At 38.9% G+C, this 20,710-nt stretch overlaps 1 protein-coding gene across 2 annotated transcripts; it reads left to right on the top strand.

Moving 5' to 3' along the window:
- The first annotated feature begins 14,132 nt into the window (after positions 1 to 14,132).
- Positions 14,133 to 20,265, top strand: LOC137707943 (transcription initiation factor TFIID subunit 12b). Of its 2 annotated transcripts, none has more exons than XM_068446887.2 (9): positions 14,133 to 15,170; positions 15,678 to 15,905; positions 17,170 to 17,712; positions 17,818 to 17,892; positions 18,256 to 18,334; positions 19,046 to 19,110; positions 19,381 to 19,416; positions 19,512 to 19,750; positions 19,981 to 20,265. In XM_068446887.2, exons 1-8 carry the CDS (start codon positions 14,478 to 14,480, stop codon positions 19,689 to 19,691), a joined length of 1,899 nt encoding a protein of 632 aa, XP_068302988.2. In that variant the 5' UTR covers positions 14,133 to 14,477; the 3' UTR covers positions 19,692 to 19,750; positions 19,981 to 20,265. The 2 variants fall into 2 exon arrangements, with proteins under 2 accessions (XP_068302988.2, XP_068302990.2); XM_068446889.2 differs by having other exon boundaries at positions 14,203 to 15,170; positions 17,236 to 17,712.
- The last annotated feature ends 445 nt before the right edge of the window (positions 20,266 to 20,710 follow it).

The following is a 20,710-nucleotide window of genomic DNA, read 5'->3' as shown; positions in this document are numbered from 1 at the left end:
CAATGTTTTAAGCAGAAAGTCACAACAGAGCAAGCAAATAAACAAATACGAGAAAGAAAGCAAAGTAAAGGCAGTAAAGAAAAAGAAAGGAATAAAAATAAGTCTCTTAAAGGGGTTTCCAAGTTCTTCTCTATTCGGATGCATGGGTTGCCTCCCACGAAGCGCTTTCTTTTACGTCTTGCAGCCGGACGGTACCTCCGTTTAAGCTTGACTAGGTTCCACGGCATGGAGGGGTACCTCCTCCACGACATGCTCCTCAAACATCTCGTAATAGGGCTTCAATCGATGCCCATTCACTTTGAATTCTTGCTGCGTCCTTGAACTTTTGATTTGCACTGCACCATGAGGGAAAACATTAGTAACAACAAACGGGCCAATCCATTTAGAACGCAACTTACCAGGAAACAAACGTAGGCGAGAGTTAAAAAGTAACACTTTCTGCCCAACTGTGAAGGTCTTGGTTCGAATCATTTTATCATGGAATGCTTTGGTCTTGGCTTTGTACATCCGGGCATTCTCATAGGCTTCATTCCGAATCTCCTCAAGTTCATTCAATTGGAGCTTCCTATGAACTCCCGCTGCATCTATGTCCATGTTGAAAATCTTCACGGCCCAATGTGCCTTGTGCTCTAACTCTACGGGCAAATGACATGGCTTACCATAGACGAGCCGAAAAGGTGACATCCCAATGGGTGTTTTGTATGCCGTATGATATGCCCACAGTGCATCATCTAAACGTAAGCTCCAATCCCTCCTTGTTGGTCCAACGGTCTTCTCCAAAATTTGTTTGATTTCTCGGTTAGACACCTCGGCTTGGCCATTTGTTTGAGGATGGTAAGGTGTGGAGACCTTATGGTTGACATGGTACTTTCTTAGCAACGCCTCAATGGTCCGATTGCAAAAGTGAGACCCTCCATCACTTATGATTACTCTCGGCATTCCAAACCTAGCAAAAATGTTAGTTTTCACGAAATCTGCAACCACCTTAGAATCGTTAGTACGGGTGGCTTTTGCTTCCACCCATTTAGAAACATAATCAACGGCTAGCAAGATATAAGTGAAACCATAAGATGGAGGGAAAGGGCCCATGAAATCAATGCCCCAAACATCAAAAATTTCAACATTAAAGACAGGGGTTTGCGGCATTTGGTCCTTGGTACCTATGTTACCCATTCGTTGGCAACGATCACAAGACATACAAAAGGTTCTAGCATCCCTAAATATAGTCGGCCAATAAAAACCACACTCTAGAACCTTGAGGGCAGTGCGTTGTGTGCCAAAATGACCACCACATGCATATGTGTGACAAAAGCTTAGAATTGAGTGAAATTCAGAATCATGCACACATCTACGTACAATTTGATCTGAGCAATACTTCCACAAATAAGGGTCATCCCAAACATAGAAACGTGCATCATTTTTAAGCTTATCACGTTGGTGCTTGTTTAGTTCATTTGGAATTTGTTTAGCCACCAAGTAATTCACTAAATCTGCATACCATGGTTCACTTACCTCAATGGATAGCAGCTGCTCATCGGGAAAAGTTTCAGGGATAGGTACGGTATGTTCATGCTCCTCGTGGATCATTCGGCTTAAATGGTCAGCCACTACATTCTCGCTTCCTTTCTTATCCCGGATTTCAATATCAAATTCTTGAAGAAGAAGAATCCAACGGATAAGCCTCGGCTTTGCTTCCTTTTTCGTGAGCAAGTACCTCAAAGCTGCATGATCAGAATAAACGATTACTTTAGTACCAATTAAATATGAACGGAATTTATCTAAAGCAAAAACCACAGTTAGAAGTTCTTTTTCCGTCGTGGAGTAGTTCAATTGGGCATCATTGAGAGTCCGAGAGGCATAGTATATGACATGCGGCCGCTTGTCTCTTCTTTGTCCTAGAACAGCTCCTAATGCATAGTCGGATGCATCGAACATGAGCTCGAACGGAAGGCTCCAATCTGGAGGTACAATAATGGGGGCCGATACTAGCTTCTCCTTGAGTTGGTTAAATGCCGAATTACACTCTTCATCAAACTTGAATGGCACATCTTTTTGAAGCAATCGGCAAAGAGGGTTGGACATCTTGGAGAAGTCCTTGATAAAACGCCTATAGAACCCTGCATGGCCAAGAAACGAACGTACCTCTCTAACCGAAGTAGGAGAGGGTAAGTGACGTACAAGGTCTATTTTCGATTTATCTACTGCAATTCCTTTTTCTGAAACAATATGTCCTAAAACTATACCTTGTTTCACCATAAAGTGACATTTCTCCCAATTCAAGACAAGGTTAGTTTCAACACATCGTTTCAAAACCTCAATGATCTTTTCAACAAAATCGGAAAATATACTTACCATACACCTTTGGAAAGTGGCCGGTGCGTTGCATAAGCCAAATGGCATGCGACGATAAGCAAATGTTCCAAAGGGACATGTGAATGTGGTCTTCTCTTGATCATCCGGGGCTATCACAATTTGGTTATATCCAGAGTATCCATCAAGAAAACAGTAAAAAGCATGACCGGCTAACCTTTCGAGCATCTGGTCGATGAATGGCAAAGGAAAGTGATCTTTCCTAGTCATGGCATTTAGTTTCCGGTAATCGATACATACCCGCCATCCAGTCTGAATGCGTGTAGGCACGAGCTCATTCTCATCATTCTTGATAACAGTTACTCCGGACTTCTTGGGAACGACTTGAACTGGCGAGACCCAACGGCTATCGGAGATAGGGTAGATCACTCCGCAATCCAAAAGCTTGATTATTTCCTTCTTCACCACTTCCATCATCGGAGGGTTGAGACGGCGTTGAGCCTCTCGAGTTGGTTTAGCCCCCTCCTCAAGAAGTATACGGTGCATACATGTGGTAGGGCTTATTCCTTTAATGTCGGCCACAGTCCACCCTATGGCTGTTTTGTGTTCTCACAGCACCCTCACAAGCTTCTCCTCCTCCATTGCCGTGAGACTTGATGAAATGATGACGGGCAATGTTTCGCCTTTTCCCAAAAACACATACTTCAAATGGTCTGGCAACGGCTTAAGTTCAAGCGATGGTGCCTGAACAACAGAAGGTAGCATCTTAGTGGAAACTGAATTTGAAAGTGAGAGTGAAACCTTACCATATTGTTGTGGCAATGACTCAAGGGCTGCCACAACCTCAATTATTTCTTCACTAGAACCCATTGCAAAGAATTCCTCCTCCTTGCCGTGGCCTTGCATTGGCCCAAATCCTTCATTTTTGCGCTCTATGGCCTTAGTGATGGTTGTTTCCAGGGCGTCCTCGTTCAATTCTTCAAGGTATACCTGCGCCAAAGAATCGATAACATCAATGGAAAAACAAGAATGGTCATCAACGGGATATCTCATAGTTTCAGAAATATTAAAATCAATCACTTCCCCATCGAATTCCATTGTCAAGGTGCCTTTGTATACATCAATCTTCGTTCGGGCCGTCTTCATGAATGGCCTACCAAGGAGAATCGGCAAAGATGTAGAATGGGCTGAATCCTCCTTGTTGGGCAGCTTGTTGTGGCTCCCTCCATTTGAAGTTTGGATGGTCCCTCCATCCGGCATTGTAAGTGTTCGAGTATGGGTTGTTTTGATTTTGTCCTTGGAAACCAATTGCATTGGCAGATTCCCACCCACCATTCTCGATTAGTTGAGGGCACTTGTCGGATGGATGCCCTTGAATTGAGCACACGCCACAAACTTGGTGTTCTTGTGCTTTTGGACCAATCACAACCTGAGAAACAAGAGAAGTAAGATTAGCAAGTTGTGATTGAATTTCAGAAATAGCACTCACCTCATTTACAATTAAGGTGAGCGTTGGGGCTTCCCTTTGGCCCACTCCTTCATATTGTTGAGCGTTGAGCGCTCGGTTGGCTATGAGAATCTTGGCATCCCTTGGTGTTTTGTCCACCAATGCTCCTCCCGCTGATGCATCAACCATTTGACGTTCGATAGGAAGGAGGCCCTCATAGAAATATTGAAGGAGAAGTTCCTCCTTCATTTGATGTTGGGGACATGAAGCTACAAGGCCCTTGAAGCGCTCATAATAAGCCGGGAATGTCTCACCATGATTTTGTTGAATACCACTAATTTTCTTCCGTAGGAGAATCACTCTCGAAGTAGGGAAGAATTTCTCCAAGAAAGCACGCTTCATACTCTCCCACGAAGTCACAGTTCCCGGGGCTAGTTCGTAGAGCCAATCTTTGGCCTTGTCCATAAGTGAAAATGGAAAGGCCTTCATCTTCAGTATACTCCCATCCACATTGACGGGGGTCATGCTCGAACAAACCACCTCCAACTCCTTCAAGTGTTTGTTGGGGTCTTCCATAGACAAGCCATGGAACTTCGGAATATGGTGTAACAAACTGGATTTGAGTTCAAATTCCTCAGTCTTCCCCTCTGCAGCCGTGGGGTATTGGATACAAAGAGGCAATGCATTATCCAAACCCGAGGCCGAAAGCTCCTTGATGGTTCTATTATCTGCTGCCATGGCTTGTTCTTCTTCAAAAATCTGATCCGTGGGCTTTTCTTCTACACCTACTTCGTCTTCTTCAAGCCCAGGTTGTGGTGGAGGTTGTGGTGGCTCTTGTTGACTCCTCGTTCTCCTCAAAGTGCATTCAAAATCACCGTCAAAGTCGGAGATGTTCTCTATAATAGGCCGAGAGCGACGAGTCATACACAGTACCTAAAAAAACAAGGAAACAAACAAACTAAGAATCTGAAATAAGAATGCACGAAAAACTAAAAAAATATAAAAATAAAGACAAAGGATTAGCAAAGTTGCTAATCCCCGGCAACGGCGCCAAAATTTGATGCGAGATTTACTTGACACTCAAATTAAACCCTCGTTTGACAATTGTAGTAGAATGGATAAGTGAGGGATCGTTCTAGACCGGGGATTAGGAGGGCTTGCTAAAACCTTCTAAATTGACTTAAAAACATAAAAACTAAATTAAAATACTCTTAACAAGACTACTATGACTCAGAAAGGCTTTGAAAAACTCAAATTGTCTAAAACAATCAAATTGACTCAAATAGAAGCTAGAACTTGATTTAGACGAATTTGCAATTGTTTATGACTCCAAAAGCTTAAAGATACAAAAATAAAACAAAATACGAATGATTAAGACTTAACAAAATAGGGGGGGAATTGTGGTTGGACGATATTAAATTAAAAAGACAGAATATAATTAAAGGCAAAATGTAAATATGAATGTGATAAAAATATGGATGATGGAATAGCCAAGGGGTTCTTCTCCACACATGTTACACTTGCAAACAAAATTGATTCTCAGTTGGTCTTTCGATAAGTTTTGAAACTCAATGCTCCAAGTTAATTAGATCCGCTTAGATTAACTTTCAGATTTCCCTAAATTCGTTGGATTGAATGGAATACGCATTACAACCAAATTATTCTTAATCAAAGTCCCTAACTATGGAATACGCATGATAGAGACATTCAACAAAGATCATTAAGTTCAACGGAAATCATAAACATCGACGAGGCATTCGTTACTATGGAATACGCATGAAACTTATGCCAAGAATTCGTTTAACGCGATTGTTTATAAGCAACCTCCACTACTTGTGAATATAAGTTCATAGCGATTAGGTGAAATTCACTTATATTCTAGCGTCATATTTATGCATGAAAATTAAGCTTGCAATCTCAATGAACATACAGAAATAAGTTATCAATCAAACAGTTAAACGAATTGAATCCACAACTTATGAAATTCCAACCAAACGTAATCAATTCAAATTGCAAATATAAACATAGTTTCGAATCACCCCCTAGCTAAAGGGGGTTTAGTTCCTCATAACTTTGAAATCAAAGAAACACCTAAACATTCCAACAACTCAAACTGAATTGTATGAACGTTTAGGCACTCTTCTCTTCCATTACAAAACAAAGAAAATTGAATTTAAACATTGAAATCAAAGAAACACCTAAACATTCCAACAACTCAAACTTGAATTGTATGAACGTTTAGGCACTCTTCTCTTCTTCGTTGTTGTAGCACAAGGTCTAAGGTGAGTTTTTGGGGGATGAGTGGTTTGGGGGATTATGGAAATGGAAGAAATGGAGGAGAAAGGGAAGGGAATGGTGCAGAAAATGGAGAGACTCACGGCTAGGGAGAAGATGGAAGTGTTTGTAACTGAAAATGTGTATGGAAGAGTGAGTGAATTTTGAGGAGTGTTGGATGCTTATTTATAGGTGAAATGGGGGAACAAAAGAGGGAATATTGCAGCTAGGAGGGGATGAATGATTATGGGTGCATGTGTTTGCAATAATGAAGGGGGAATGTATGTAATAAAACAACTAGGAAAAGTTATGGAAAGCTGGAAATGGGAGTGGGAACTCACGGCATTGTTGGGTTGTTTATGGGAGAATAAATGTATGATAATGGCTAAATAATTAAAGGGAATGAATGGGAGTGACACTAGTTTGGTTATGCATGTGGAATGTGGCTGAATTGTTGGTGAAATGATGAAATGGAATGCTTAAAAGGTAGGGAACTCACGGCAACAAGGGTGTTTGTTTGTGTGAAGTGTGTGTGAATGCATGTGAAGATGCTAATAAATAATGCATGTAGGGTTAGGAAATAAAATCATAACTTAAAGGGAGATGATTAAAGGGTGTTGAAAGGTTTGAAATGCATGTGTAATGGCTGAAATTTTGAAGAATGAAAGCTGGAAAATAAAAGGGAAAGCTGGAAAGGCATTGAAAGCCCACGGCAAAGGGTTTTTGGTGGTGTAAATGCATGTGAATGCATGGCATTTGAAGTGATTGTTATTTGGAAATGAATGTGATGCATGTGAGTTAGAAATGTGGCTGAAATAATGAGAGACAAAGTGGAAGAATGTGGTTGAAATGGTTGAGGAAGGCACGGCAAGGGATTAGGGGGAGCATGTGCTTGTAGGGTTGATATGTTTGAAGATGCATGTGTTGAATTGGTGGTTGAATGATGAAAGAATAAGTGAATGATTATGATAAGTGTTAAATGAATGATTATGATAAGTGTATGATATGTTAAGTGATAAATGAATGATATGTTGAGTGATAAGATAAGTGGTTATTGATATGTAGATGAATGAATGATATGATAAGTAATAAATGAATGATATGTGGTTATTGATATGTAGATGAATGAATGATATGATAAGTAATAAATGAATGATATGTGGTGATGATAAGATAAGTGTATGATATGATAAGTGGTGAATGAAGGAGTGGAATGTTGGAATGTTATGCACGACTAAGGATATAGGAAAGGTTTAAATATCCTAAAACTAAAGGGAACAAGGTTCCAACACTTTGGTCTTCAATTAGGTTTTCAATTTCGTCCAACACTTTGGCTCCAAGCATAAGCTATCCATCCTTAGCCCAAAAGTGCTCCAAAAGTCTCCAAAATGCATCTTTTTGCTCCTTTAGCCCTTTCGGCCTACAAACACACGAAAATAGCTTAAAGTACTAAAATAACTAAAGAAACATAACGTAAATGCACGAGAACAAGCCATTTAAGTCGCATGAATATGCTCCTATCAACTTTGTCAAAACAAGTCTTTGTTTCCAAAACACAAAAAAGGTCCACCATCATTAAACTACACACATAATTAAAATTACTACTAAACTATTATTTCCTACTCCTCTGCAATTCCATGACCCAATATTCATCAATCTAGTTCTTTAAGATAACTAGTCTCAACCTCATTCGCAAACCCTTTTTGGATTCTCTTTCTTGGACTCATTATACCTATCATGGACCTCAGGGGAAGCCTACTGGCTTCAGTAGCCATAGACACAGAGACCACATCCATATCCATCTCCCCCTTATCCCCCGAAGCTCTATTACTCACCCCAGAACCTACATCCTCCTGCACACAAGTCACCTTACTGTGAGATTTCCTCCAATCCTGGACTGAATTAGCTCTCGGGACCCATTTATACTTGGCGACTTTTCCAACATATTTTTCAGCAACTCTTGGTAACTCAAAAACAACATCCTTTTAGGACTTCCCTCCCTCAACTTGACCAGAACCGTAGCGCCTCTCAGCTTTCTTTTTTTTATTTCGGGACCACCGTGGTCCAACCATCCTGCTCTTATGGTTCAACAGCATTCTTGGCCCTACATCATTCGTCTTAGTAAAATCCTTCTTGGGTAGCAAAGCAACAAGGAAACAAAGCATTATCATGTAATGCATCTTTTATGTCAGTATCGACATTTGTGTACTTTGGGAAAATCGCAAGTTTATCCTCGAAAAATCTCTTAATGAGGAAGCATCCATCATCCACTTCACACTCCGAACAAACATGGCCATCAGACCTCATATGGCCCCAATTAAAACAAATTTCGAACAGCTTCTCATAGCTTACCAGAATAGGGCCATTATCATCATCATTGATAATTAAAACTCTTTTAAGAGGGACCCTCAAATCCACCTGCACAAGAACCTTGACAAAAACTTCATTAAAATTGAGAGTAACATCGTCAACTTTAAGGACATTACTTAGCGGTTGAGATATGACCTTGATGATCCTATCTTCTTTATACTAGAAGGGGACACAAACTTCTTTGTTGTTGTTGCATGCTCATCATTGTCTTAGCTCACCCCATAATTAGACCTATCTTTAGGTGGAGCTTACCCAATCGAGCTTTTACTACAAGTGATTTTGTTTTATGTTTTATTTAGAAATAATATTATTCATTTTAAGTTATTGTTGCGACTTAGTACTACGGTCTAGTGGTATTCCTCTTCACTAGTAAGTGAGATGTCTTAAATTCGTTTCTCTCCAAAGACAAATCTGAACCACATTATTGTGGCTAGCCATTCAAGAAAACAAAAAGTTATCGTTAATTTGTTTTTTAAAAGTATTGGAATTGCAATTTAAGTTTGTATTTGACGCTATGATTTTATTTGGCATTGTCGTAGATTATTATCATTTTAGTATAACAAATTATTATTATCATTTTCTATGAAAAAAAATTTTAAAATAAAACATGGTAAATCTTGCAAAATACCGTAGTGTCGAGTTGAGTTCAACTCAGCTGAGTTGGTTGATTGGGGAGAGGAGGATAGTGGTATGTGTAGGATTTTTGGGATGTAGGTTATCTCATGTTGGTCTCTGAGTGGGTCTATTCAGAAAATAAAACTTCAATCATAAAATTTCTTTAAGCCTAAATGATCATTTCATATAGAGGTATACAAGTCATTTAGTATTAAAATTTTTAAGGAGATGTCAATAAAACTACTATTTTCTATTGTGGCCGATAATTAAATGAGGGAAAGAGAGAGGGTGAAGTCTAGACTTTTATGTTTGGCTTTCCTTGTCAATAGTGTAATATGTACCACACATGCTCAAATTAGTGTTAGGACATACTCTGCAAAAAGGGCTTCTATTGTTGGAAATATTCACTCAAAGGTTTAGTTTGTCACTTCGAAGGTTTGTTCATGCATATGCATTTCACGTTTAACTTACTGTTGCATTTCACCTAGTGACCTTGTCTTGTCAGAATTGCCTGTTGTTTTCCAGCAAGTTGGGCATGTAAATTAAGGCAACCCACATGGGCTGACTAACACCTTTTATACGGGATTCATCTTTTCACCATTGATATGCTTAGATTGATTTTACATTTGACAAGTGTCTCTTTGTACCTTGTTTGCAGTAATCAAAGGTTTTGTTTTTAATAGGGGTTAGAGGATTTCATTTCCTATTTGTTGAGAAAGTTTATAATTTTTAGATGGTTTGTGTTTTTTATTAAAAACCCTATCCACAAAACCATGTTCATGCACTAAACACCCAATTATTGAATAATAGGATTGCATTATTCTTCATGGTTTTGCATTAAATTCGTGGTCAAGTTTTCAAGTTTCAAACTTGCTTATTGACCAATTTTTGGATTCTCGTCAGTTTCTTCTTTCAACTATTTGACTGAAGAAACTGAATAGTCATTGGATCCAAATTGCACACTATCATCATTATCATATGCATTTGTTGGTGTTGGTCTCAGTGCCACAAGGTGAAGAGTTCAGGAGGAGTTGACATCTTATGAAGACTAAAGACGACTCCATTTCAGTGCCACAAGGTGAAGAACTCAAGAAGAGCTGCCATTTCATGAAGACCAAATGAATCCTCAATTCATGCATAGTAAGGTTGCACAAAGGTAAAGCTGCTCCGTAGATTAGATCTATGAATTGAGTTTTATGTGGATCTTTGTAATAACCTTATTTGCATTAGCAGATTGGACTCGGTGGAGAGTCCCTGGTTTTTTAACCCAGAGGTGGGTTTTTTTGGCCATAAAACTAATTGCATTCTTTGTTTATTAAACTTGTTCACATATCTTATTTACTAGTATATTTTCATCCTATGAATTGTTAATTAATTTGTGTTTGTGATTAAGTTTACACTACATATTATGAGTTATCAACTGAATTGTTATTGAGTAGGATTGCTTGTAGTGAACTAAATTTGTTTCGTAGATTTGCGTTTGGTTAACTAACAAATCTATACTTAGACCTAGTTTGGTACTGAGGTGATTCTGAAAAAAGCTGCTATCAAAAAAAGCTGGGAGCTGTTTTTGTGTTTGGTAAACACTCAGCTTCAGCTTTTTTTCACAGTTTTGGGGGAAAAAAGCCAAAAACAAGAAGCTGCAAAACCCAGCTTTGAAAAACCGGCTTTTTTTCACATCTGTTTTACATAAAAGTTTACCAAACACTCTAATACTGTTTTTTTTTTTCAAAAGCACTTTTACAAAAAAGTTTACCAAACACTCTGCTGCTTTATTTCACAGCTGCTTATTCTCATAGCACAGCAGAAGCAGTTTTTTTTCAAATCACAACAATACCAAACCAGCCCTTAGTTGACTGATAAGCTTGACTAGTCAATTCAGCGTACTTTAATTCATAATTGCTTTTCATTGCTGTTTCCATAATGAACTGATATGTAAATGTGGTCAAGTTTAGGATTTGGTGTTGTGAAACTGATCTGGGCAGACTCTGACTAGTTGGATGTAATAGTCAACCAGGATCTATTCTTGCAACTGCACTTTCTATTACTAACTAACTTGTAACTAATTGACCAACTCATTTGGCTAGTCTACTATGCAAAGTTAAATTTTTATTTGCAAGATATTTCGCATGGTACCAATTTTAGAAGGGTGCGGCATGGAGAGAAAGAGAGATGGAGAAAAGAGCTGGAAGAATTCTATGTTTTATTCACCAATCCTTGTTCTTTTATTTATAGTAAACCAAGGAGGATTTCTTACCTTGATAGTAATACAACTCTAAGAGAAAGGACCTTCTAGTATCCTAAATGCAACCTACTAATGATTTACACAATCACACATGTACTTAAACTTTATTCATAACACTCCCCCTTGAGGTTGTAAATACGCAAGTAGATGGCGCAACAAATCTTCATGCAAATGTAGAAGTAGTTGATGAAGTCGTCTCGTCTAGTTGGCACAAGTAGCAAATGCGAGTCTCAAAACAAATGAAAGAATGAATAGGTGATAAGACTCACAAAACCTCGCTATGGTAAAATTCAAGATAGGATAAAAACCCATAGTGTAAGGAGAAAAGTAAGAAGTTGCATTACGTAAAAACTAAACATCTTTAGGACACAAACAGACTGCTCACAAACGTATGACAAGCTCAGGATGGGTGCCTCTTTAAAACCTAGTTAAGTAGCAAAAACTAAGTGGGAAAAATGCTTTTAATCTTAGGGAAAAAGAATACATTAAGGTCTAGTGAGTATACTTTTCGGTACTTTCCCTGAGTTTGACAAAACTTCTAAATGAGAAATACAAGTATTGCTAATGAGAAAGTTATGCATACCAATTCCTCGGACAAGCTTCTAGACTTCAGCCATGACATCGTGTAGAGGTTGGCAAGGTTGTCTTCAGATAGGATTGCTTGACTTCAATCTTTTGATGCTCATGCTAATATAATGTAGACACAATATGTTTGGCGTTGACTTGTAGGATGTATGATGATTAGATCTTTGTTAGGACTCAATGATGAATGAAAATCACAGGTACTTTGAATATGCTCAACAAGAGCTCTCAACCATATCTCTCACGTACGTGTGGCGTAATGAGGTACGGTGAGTCTTGGAACGATTATGAGATTTCACAACTAAGGTCTATTTGGTTGACATCCAAGATATTGCGGTGTTCCTTAATTGTAAAGATATAACCATTTGGGAGCGTACCTTGTGTGAGTCAAATAGATAGTCTGAGTGGCATATCCCACAAGGTAGGCATCCTTTCGAGAACCAAGGGTTGTGATTCATTCTAAGATGCATAAGGATAGAGTATGCCCAAATCTATGGTAACGGAAAAACGTCTTTAATACCTAATTTGGTGGTGGCGGGTAAGCGCAATGTTGCTTTATGCCAAATGATTATCAATACTTGAGATGTCTGATCTAGTGCATTTAGCTAAGTACAATAAACGCAAATTGCACTCAGATAGAGAACTATTAGCTCCATAACCTTCTCGAATGTCTCATTTGCATCTAGCGTACATACAATCAAGGATATACTCAATAGTAACACCTTCTGGGTGTAGTTGGACTAGTGGACCAGAATACCATCAGAATTTATGCTCAAAACTTCAAGTTGAGTTGTAATCCTTTTTGGGAAGTGTTATTGGCACTCCAAAAATCTCATTCTACACTCCTCACAAGTGTATTTTTCTTTCCTATTATGGAAAGTTTGGAGTGTAGAATGAGATTTTTGGAGTACTAATAACAATTCCCTCCTTTTTTCTATCAATAAAATTATTATTGTTCTCTTTCAAAAAAAAAAAAAAAAAACTAATTAGCGGATAGATTTGACTTCTACTACAAATAATCGACTTTTTAATAAATATCATTAAATGGTGGACCAAATTTTAATCAATATCTTAGACCTAAATGACGTAAAACAAAACATATGTTATGCAGATGTGCATGCAATTTTACCTTTGCAATTAAACTATTGGCCACTCCAAAATAGTCATCATGCATTTCTTATTTTTTTTAGTTTATTTCACAAAATAGATTGAACACTGGATAATTAAAGAGAGTAAAAAAGAAGAGTAAGAAGTATATCAAAGTGCATGACGACAATTTTAGTGTCAGGAACATCTCTTATATTGATCGAATTACACTTCATGTACAAGACGGAAATAGTTTGGTTTTTCTTTATCTCATTCTCTGATCAAGATGAGACAAGTTCATTCTCCTGTCAAGCATAGAATGACAACTACAGTTAGACGTGCAATGTCGGGGGTTTGTGTCACATCCCAGTCTCGGCTCCACCGTAGCACGATATTGTCCGCTTTAGGCCCCGACCACGCCCTTATGGTTTTGTTTCTGGGAACTCACACACGAGAACTTCCTAATGGGTCACTCATCCTGGGAATGCTCTCGCCCGAACTCGCTTAACTTTGGAGTTCCAATGGAATCCGAAGTCAATGAGTTCCCAAAAGGCCTTGTGCTATATGGAGGTGGGCATGTACATATAAGGCACATCACCCCTTCTCTGTTGGTCGATGTGAGATGTTACAATCCACCCCCCTTAGGGGCTAGACGTCCTCGTCAGGACACTCGCACCACACGACAGAGTGGCTCTGATACCATTATGTCACATCCCAGTCTCGGCTCCGCCGTAGCACGATATTGTCCGCTTTGGGCCCCAGCCATGCCCACACGGTTTTGTTTCGGGGAACTCACACACGAAAACTTCCTAGTGGATCACCCATCCTGGGAATGCTCTCGCCCAAACTTGCTTAACTTCGGAGTTCCGATGGAATCTAAAACCAGTGGGTTTCCAAAAGGTCTCATGCTATATGGGGGTGGGCATGTACATATAAGGCACATCACCCCCTTTCTGTTGGTCGATGTGGGATGTTACAGTTTGGCTCCATTTGGTTCAGGTTTTAGTCTTGTTTGCTTCCTAATGAACAAAAACCGAACCTGAAAAAACCGACAAAAACCTCAAAAACCGAAACCGAGGCAACAAATTTGGTTTGGTTCGATTTGATAGCTTCACTTCGATTTTATTTTTGCCTCGGTTTGATTTTTGGTCCAGCTTTTTCGATTTTCGACTTTTCAATCCACCCTAGCGCAATGCATTACATACAACCACCTAGTGTAGAGAAACTCCAGTACTCCAATATAATTAGAGATGAAAAACGCTCCAGAGTTTCCATGTACCGTGAATTGTTTTCCCCGTAAAGCGTAGGATCTGTTGACCGAGCAATTGGTATGCTTTTGCTGACGTGTACGCACCAGATTCGACCTCTCCTGCTCTTCCCCCTCCCTCTCTGCACCTTCTTCCACCCTCTCTCGCTTCCGCTCTCTGAAACTTCAAGTTCCCGAATTTCAGAAACCTAAAAAATCCGCCATGAATTAGCTTCTTCGTTGTCAAGACGATCAAAAACCCAGATACCCAATTATTCAGAAAAGCAAACGAATTCGAGAACATGGCGGAAAACGGCCCATCGTCGTCCCCAAACCCCCTCCAACCCAACATTGACCCAGCAGCAGCAGTAGCATCACCCTCAAACGTTATGATCCCACAAAACCCAGCAAACTCTTCCGCAAACCCAGCAATCCCATCCTCTTCAACTCTCTCCCAGTCTCCACAAATCGCATCCCCACCTCTCCCTTCCCTGTCCAACGTCTCGCTTCCTCAAACCCAGCACATTTCGCCCCCCGTCGGATTGGATTACGCGCAGAAATCGACCCAGCAGCAGCAACAGCTGCAACAGCAATCTCAATCATTGGTGCAACAATCCCAGAACGTGAATGTGAATTCCATGTCGAATTACCAGCTCCAGCAGACTATGCAGAGTATGCAGAGGACGCCGTCGATGTCCCGAATGAACCAGCTTCAGCAGCTGAGCCAGAACCCGCAGCAGCAACAGCAGCATTTCGGTATGATGAGGCAGCAAGGGGGTTTGTATGGGCAGGTGAATTTTGGTGGCTCTGGTGGTATCCAACAGCAGAATCAGCAGCAGCAACAGCAAAACCAGGCACAGCAGACTCAGCAACTTGGCGGTGGGAACTTGTCGCGATCAGCCTTGATCGGGCAGAGTGGCCACCTGCCCATGTTGTCTGGCCCTGCTGCTGTTGCAGCTGCGCAATTCAATCTGCAGCCGCAGTTGTTGGCCTCGGTATGAGTTTAATTGCCCTCATGAAATTTGCTGTTATCTTTTGATTGTGGTAGGTGAAATGTGGCATAGTTAGTGTGCATTTTGTGGAGTTTAAACAAGTTGTGTTTAGTAGCATCATAAGTTTCTTAATAGTGCTTTTCTGTGAATGTTATATCGGCATAGCTGGTTGCTTCAATGTGGGCAAAACCATCCGACATAGTTGTGCTATGTACTTCCTAGAACCAATGTTAATCATATACTATATTACATAGTAAAGTACACCTTGATTAGTATTATAAATCAAATGCAAACAATCTTAATTTTAATATGGTACATCAGTTCCCTTTTGAATTTCTCATTGAATATTAGTGCATCAGTGAAAGCTGTTGGATCGATAGACGTGCTGCTTTGGTTTCTGTATTATTGCATAATATATTACGCACTGTCAAGTTAGCACACCAGTGAACTCAACACTTTCTTGAAAATGGAAATGTTTCATGTTTAACAAAATCAGCGAACTTTCTGCAGCCGAGACAAAAAGGCAGCCTGGTCCAAGGTTCCCAATTTCATCACAGTAATTCTCCTGGGCAATCTTTACAAGGAACACAGGCAATGGGGGTGATGGGATCCATCAATTTGAGCTCGCAAGTAAGAGCTAATGGGGCCATTGCTTCTTTTGCTCAACAGAGAATAAATCAGGGGCAGGGCCAACTTAGGCAACAGTTGGCCCAACAAAGTTCGCTCACCTCTGCACAGGTATAATTGCTTACTTTCCTCTTGCCCGATCTACTAACTTAGGCATCTTCTACTTTATTCTGCCAACTGCTATGTTTGTCTGGTTTTGAGTTTCTCATATGTGTATGCAAATTGTTATAGAATGGTGCGTATGTGAATTACTCATTCTAGCTGATCATGCTATGTTGTATAATGAGTTTTTCTACAGCTTGAATTTCTCATATTCTATTAAACTTATATGTTGGCTTTGGACCCTGCAATAAGGGGCCATGCACTGAGGCCGACTTTCTTTTGGCTCTACATTTGTAGTCTGACCTGTTTCAAGTAATAAATGAAGGTCTTTTATTCTTCGGGTTGGGAGGGATATTCAAACTGTGGAATTCCACTTTCTGGTTCTAAGAAAGTTTTGGTTTTAAGAAAGTGGCACGGCCGTTATCCTGACCTTCATGTTTTCTAGTGAATTTTCCTCCAGTATCGTTCACAGACAGAACCAACAGGCCAAACAATTTTAATTGTATTATGTTTTATAATCGTTTTACCTTCTCCTTGGTTTGATTTAGATTTAAACGTTATTTAAGATCTGCATGTAACAAATGAATTAGGATAACTATGATCTCTTTCCTGGTTTTCATGCCCAACTAAAAACAAATTGCCAAAACCTGTGTTTGATCTTTGCATCTGGGATATCACTTTTGACTAAAGTTTCATGGTGGTTTTCCGCTAGCTTCTTTCACTTTGAGTACATTTTATAAAGTAGTTATAAAATAGTTATATTTTATAAAGTAGTTATATTGAATCAATTACATCAACTTATCATTTTGGTACTTGGAGGACCAATGAGAATGAATCACTTTATTTCATGCTACATGAATTTTAATTACAAAGACGCCTTTCAAACCATCAATTGCTGTTTTGGTATCCTACAAGAGTCCTACATTGCTCTGCCCAGAAAATATGTTTTTTGTTTTCTATGTTGGTTGTTCTTGTTCATTTATTTGTAGCATCTAACATTAGCCTTACCAGGTTTTGTTGAATGGAATCGATCATTCTTTTCAAAACGTACTCTTATTTTCTGTAATGACCCACTTCCGCTTGATGGGTATTTTTGTAGAGTTGTAGGCATTTTAATATTGGTGGTACAGTGTTGGCATTTTGCACAGCAGGAAGGATAGAGATGTATTTATACAGTTTAACAATCTTTGGCAATGCTGTTACCCTATAGTATGTCTTGGATGAATATATCAATTTATGGTGGGGACATTTAATCTGACTTTACAAAGTACAGGTTCAGAGCTTGCCAAGAACATCTTCACTTGCTTTTATGAACCCTCAGTTGTCTGGTGTGTCTCAGAATGGACAGCCAGCAATGATGCAGAATTATTTATCACAACAGTGGTTGAAGCAAATGCCAGCAATTCCTGGTCCTGGTTCACCTTCACCTTCACCTTCGTTGCGTCTTCAACAACATAGGCAGCAGGTTCTCTATCAGCAGCAACTGGCTTCTAATCAGTTGCAAAAGTCTATGCCCTTTACCCCTCAACAGCTTGTACAGCAGCAGCAACAAATGGGACATCCACAGCTGCAGCAGCAGCAGCATCAACAGCAACAGCAACTTCAGCAGCAGCCACTACAACAACAATCGCAGCAGCAACAGCTGAGTTCCCCAAGGATGGCTGTACCCGCAGGCCAGAAATCTCTTAGTTTAACAGGATCACACCCTGATGCTACTGCATCTGGTACTACCACACCGGGAGGGAGTTCAAGCCAAGGAACAGAAGCAACTAACCAACTTCTCGGGAAGAGAAAGATACAAGATTTAGTCTCTCAGGTATTCCTTAGTTAATCTGCTATTCTTTTTTTGGTTTGTTTGTTGGGAGGGTGGTGGTTGTGCTCTATTAAATTTGTCATCGTGAAATCTTTTTTCCCTGCCCAGGTTGATTCACAAGGCAGGCTGGATCCTGAAGTTGAAGATCTTCTCTTGGAGATTGCTGATGACTTCATTGATTCTGTAAGGCTTGACATGCTAACTTTTATACTATATGTAATATGTATATATAATGATGATCAATTGAAGATCCAACTTAAGGACTTGCATATCTGTAGATCAACTTTGGACGACTGATATACATATCAATTGGTCACATTTAATTTAACAGTTGATATACAAGTCCTCTTGTTAGATCGGGTTCATATAAATATACACACGTGGACATGCCTCAAAATAGGCCTAAATCAGTTTTGTACTGCTGATATATACTTCACTCTTATAAAACTCTGCGTGCCAAGCTTTCTCTGGCATGTCGGACCAGATAAAAAGAAGCTTCATATGGCACTCGTGGACATTAAGTGCTTATCCTATGCCTATTTGCAGGTGACAACATATGCATGCAATTTGGCAAAGCATAGAAAATCTTCAACTTTGGAGTCCAAGGATGTGTTGCTACATCTAGGTTTGTTTTGTAACACAACTCATCTCCATATTTCTTGTGAGTAATGCTTACACTTAACACCTACTGGTCACCTAATTTGATACTTAGAGAAAGATCTAACATGAGTTGACATGGGATGCAAATGAGAGTTTTCTGAATATGCAGACTAAATAATCAGCGAATTTAAATCTGTGTTTGTTCTCTCTACTTAATCTGGTTCCTGTATGTCACAGACCAATGTACCCAACTAATTGTCTACAAAAGTAAAAAATAAAAATAAATTAAGGTTTCTGGTTTGGTTCTTTGTTCTTTGTGTCTTCGGTTTCTGGTTGGCCGTGCTGCGCTTTTTTGTGCTCATCTTTCCTTATTTTTTTCTTGATTAATAATTTATCAGGTTGCGTATTCCAAGTTACTATCAAAATTTTCTTGATTATTAGAAGGCATTAAAAAAAAAAAAAAAAAAAAAACAAGTAACACTCATTTATGGATGGATATCTTTTTTGGTGTGTTTATGGGGTTTGGAATTCATTGAGGTCATTGTTTGGCTCATGCGATGAATATGAGATTTGTGGAGATATACATAACAATAGTATGGAAGCTATAGTAGCATCTAAGTTTATATTATATTAATAATTCATATCACAAGAATCTTGACTCACTTGATCCTTTATATGAATCATAGTTGGTGCAAGTGTAGCATTGCGGAATTTAATGCGTTGAACTCATTTGCAGAGAAAAATTGGCATCTGACAATTCCCGGGTTTTCAAGTGAGGAGAGGAAGTGCCAAAACAAATCTGTAAGTATCTTCAACATCTTAGGATGAACATTGTGGTGCATCAAACATCTTTGAGTACATCTACTTCAAAGGACAAATTTAAAGTTGGATAAGTACATATTTTTTTTACCTTTTTTTTTTTTTTTTTTGTTCAAGTTGAATATGTTTGGTTGGATTCGCAATCAACTGTTGAAGATACAAAAGTAGAATGTATGATGGTTTGATATTATTATTATTAACCAACTTTTCAACTCGAGATTTATTGTAATACCTTACTTTTTAAACATGCAGTTGTCAAGTGATCTCCATAAGAAGCGTTTGGATGTGGTAAGTTTGAAATTTCTGTGTATATGTTTTTCCTTTTAGTATTTTTATTCTTGGCGAACAACTGAAAGTTGGTCTACAACTAACGACTTGGTCAGATACGGACGCTGATGGAATCGTCGAACCTGGAAACAAATCCCAATACTCCTAAAGAGATGATCAGGGGGTTTGGCAATCCAGTTGGTACCAACCACTTGATTAGACCATCTCTTGGTGCAGAACAGCTGGTTTCACAATCAACTGGTTCTCAAATGCTGCAGCAAATGACTCGGTTTTAATAGATATCATCTATCAGCGATTATTATGTCCGTGCTGAATTTAGTTGTTACATACGTTGGTAAGCATCCTCATTCGCTAATATAAATTTGTCCCGTCATCCTTCCAGGCTTACCAAAACTACAATAGAAATACGGAAGCTGATATTCTTTACCCTGAATTAAGTATGCTTGAGAGTCATCCAAGCATACCAGACCGTTACATATTTGTTTATTTCATTGACATCGCTTGTAAATCTGGGTTCTACTTGTCTATCAACTTAATCTTTTGGAACTGCTTTTTGTACGACAGGTTTGGTTAGTGAAAGCAGGAGCGTGTCCGGGTCGATAGAAGCACAAATCTGTAGTTGCTTGCTAAGAAATGACAATTAGATGACTGTAGTTGAACTTGACGAAATTATCGATTTATAGGCGCATAAGTCGTGAGGCCAACTCGCAGCATACCAGAGTTGGGTTGGGATTTGTTTTTCTTTTCTTTAAATTTTTTCGCTTGGATTTTATTTGTATGGTAATAATTGAACAACTAGTTCGCTTTGTGTACTAATTTATTTGATTTCTTGGGTGAACTTGTACGCTAGTCTGCTTACCTCCAAGTGTTTATTCCTTCCATGGTGATGACATTATTTTAGTACACAAACGCTATAATTCGAAACGTTCATTGTATTTATCAATCATCTTCACAATAATTCATTTAATTTATGAATCAAGCAAAATGATGCCATATTATGCTGACACATGAATGGTCACGTGATTTTTAAATTGATCAAATTTTTCCATATTATTTAAATCATAAGACTCACTTTGTCTCAAAATTTGGTTTCTAAACCCACTCTATTTTCTTTCTAACCCTCGGTCCAAAATACATTAATCGGCCCGACATTTGTTTTGTTTCATTTATTTACGGTAGAGATTCAAATGGGCTGTTGGGTATCCAACGGTCCACATTAATTTATTTAATGTTTTGTTTTATATTTATAAATTTATTAAATTCAACAGAAGAGATCTAATACAATCAAATCTAA

The sequence above is a fragment of the Pyrus communis genome, chromosome 17 (genome assembly GCF_041283825.1).
Source record: "Pyrus communis isolate YQ-2024b chromosome 17, ASM4128382v1, whole genome shotgun sequence".
Taxonomy (NCBI): domain Eukaryota; kingdom Viridiplantae; phylum Streptophyta; class Magnoliopsida; order Rosales; family Rosaceae; genus Pyrus; species Pyrus communis.
The sequence above is the reverse complement of the archived record's forward strand: the minus strand, read 5'-3'. Positions and strand labels throughout refer to the sequence as shown.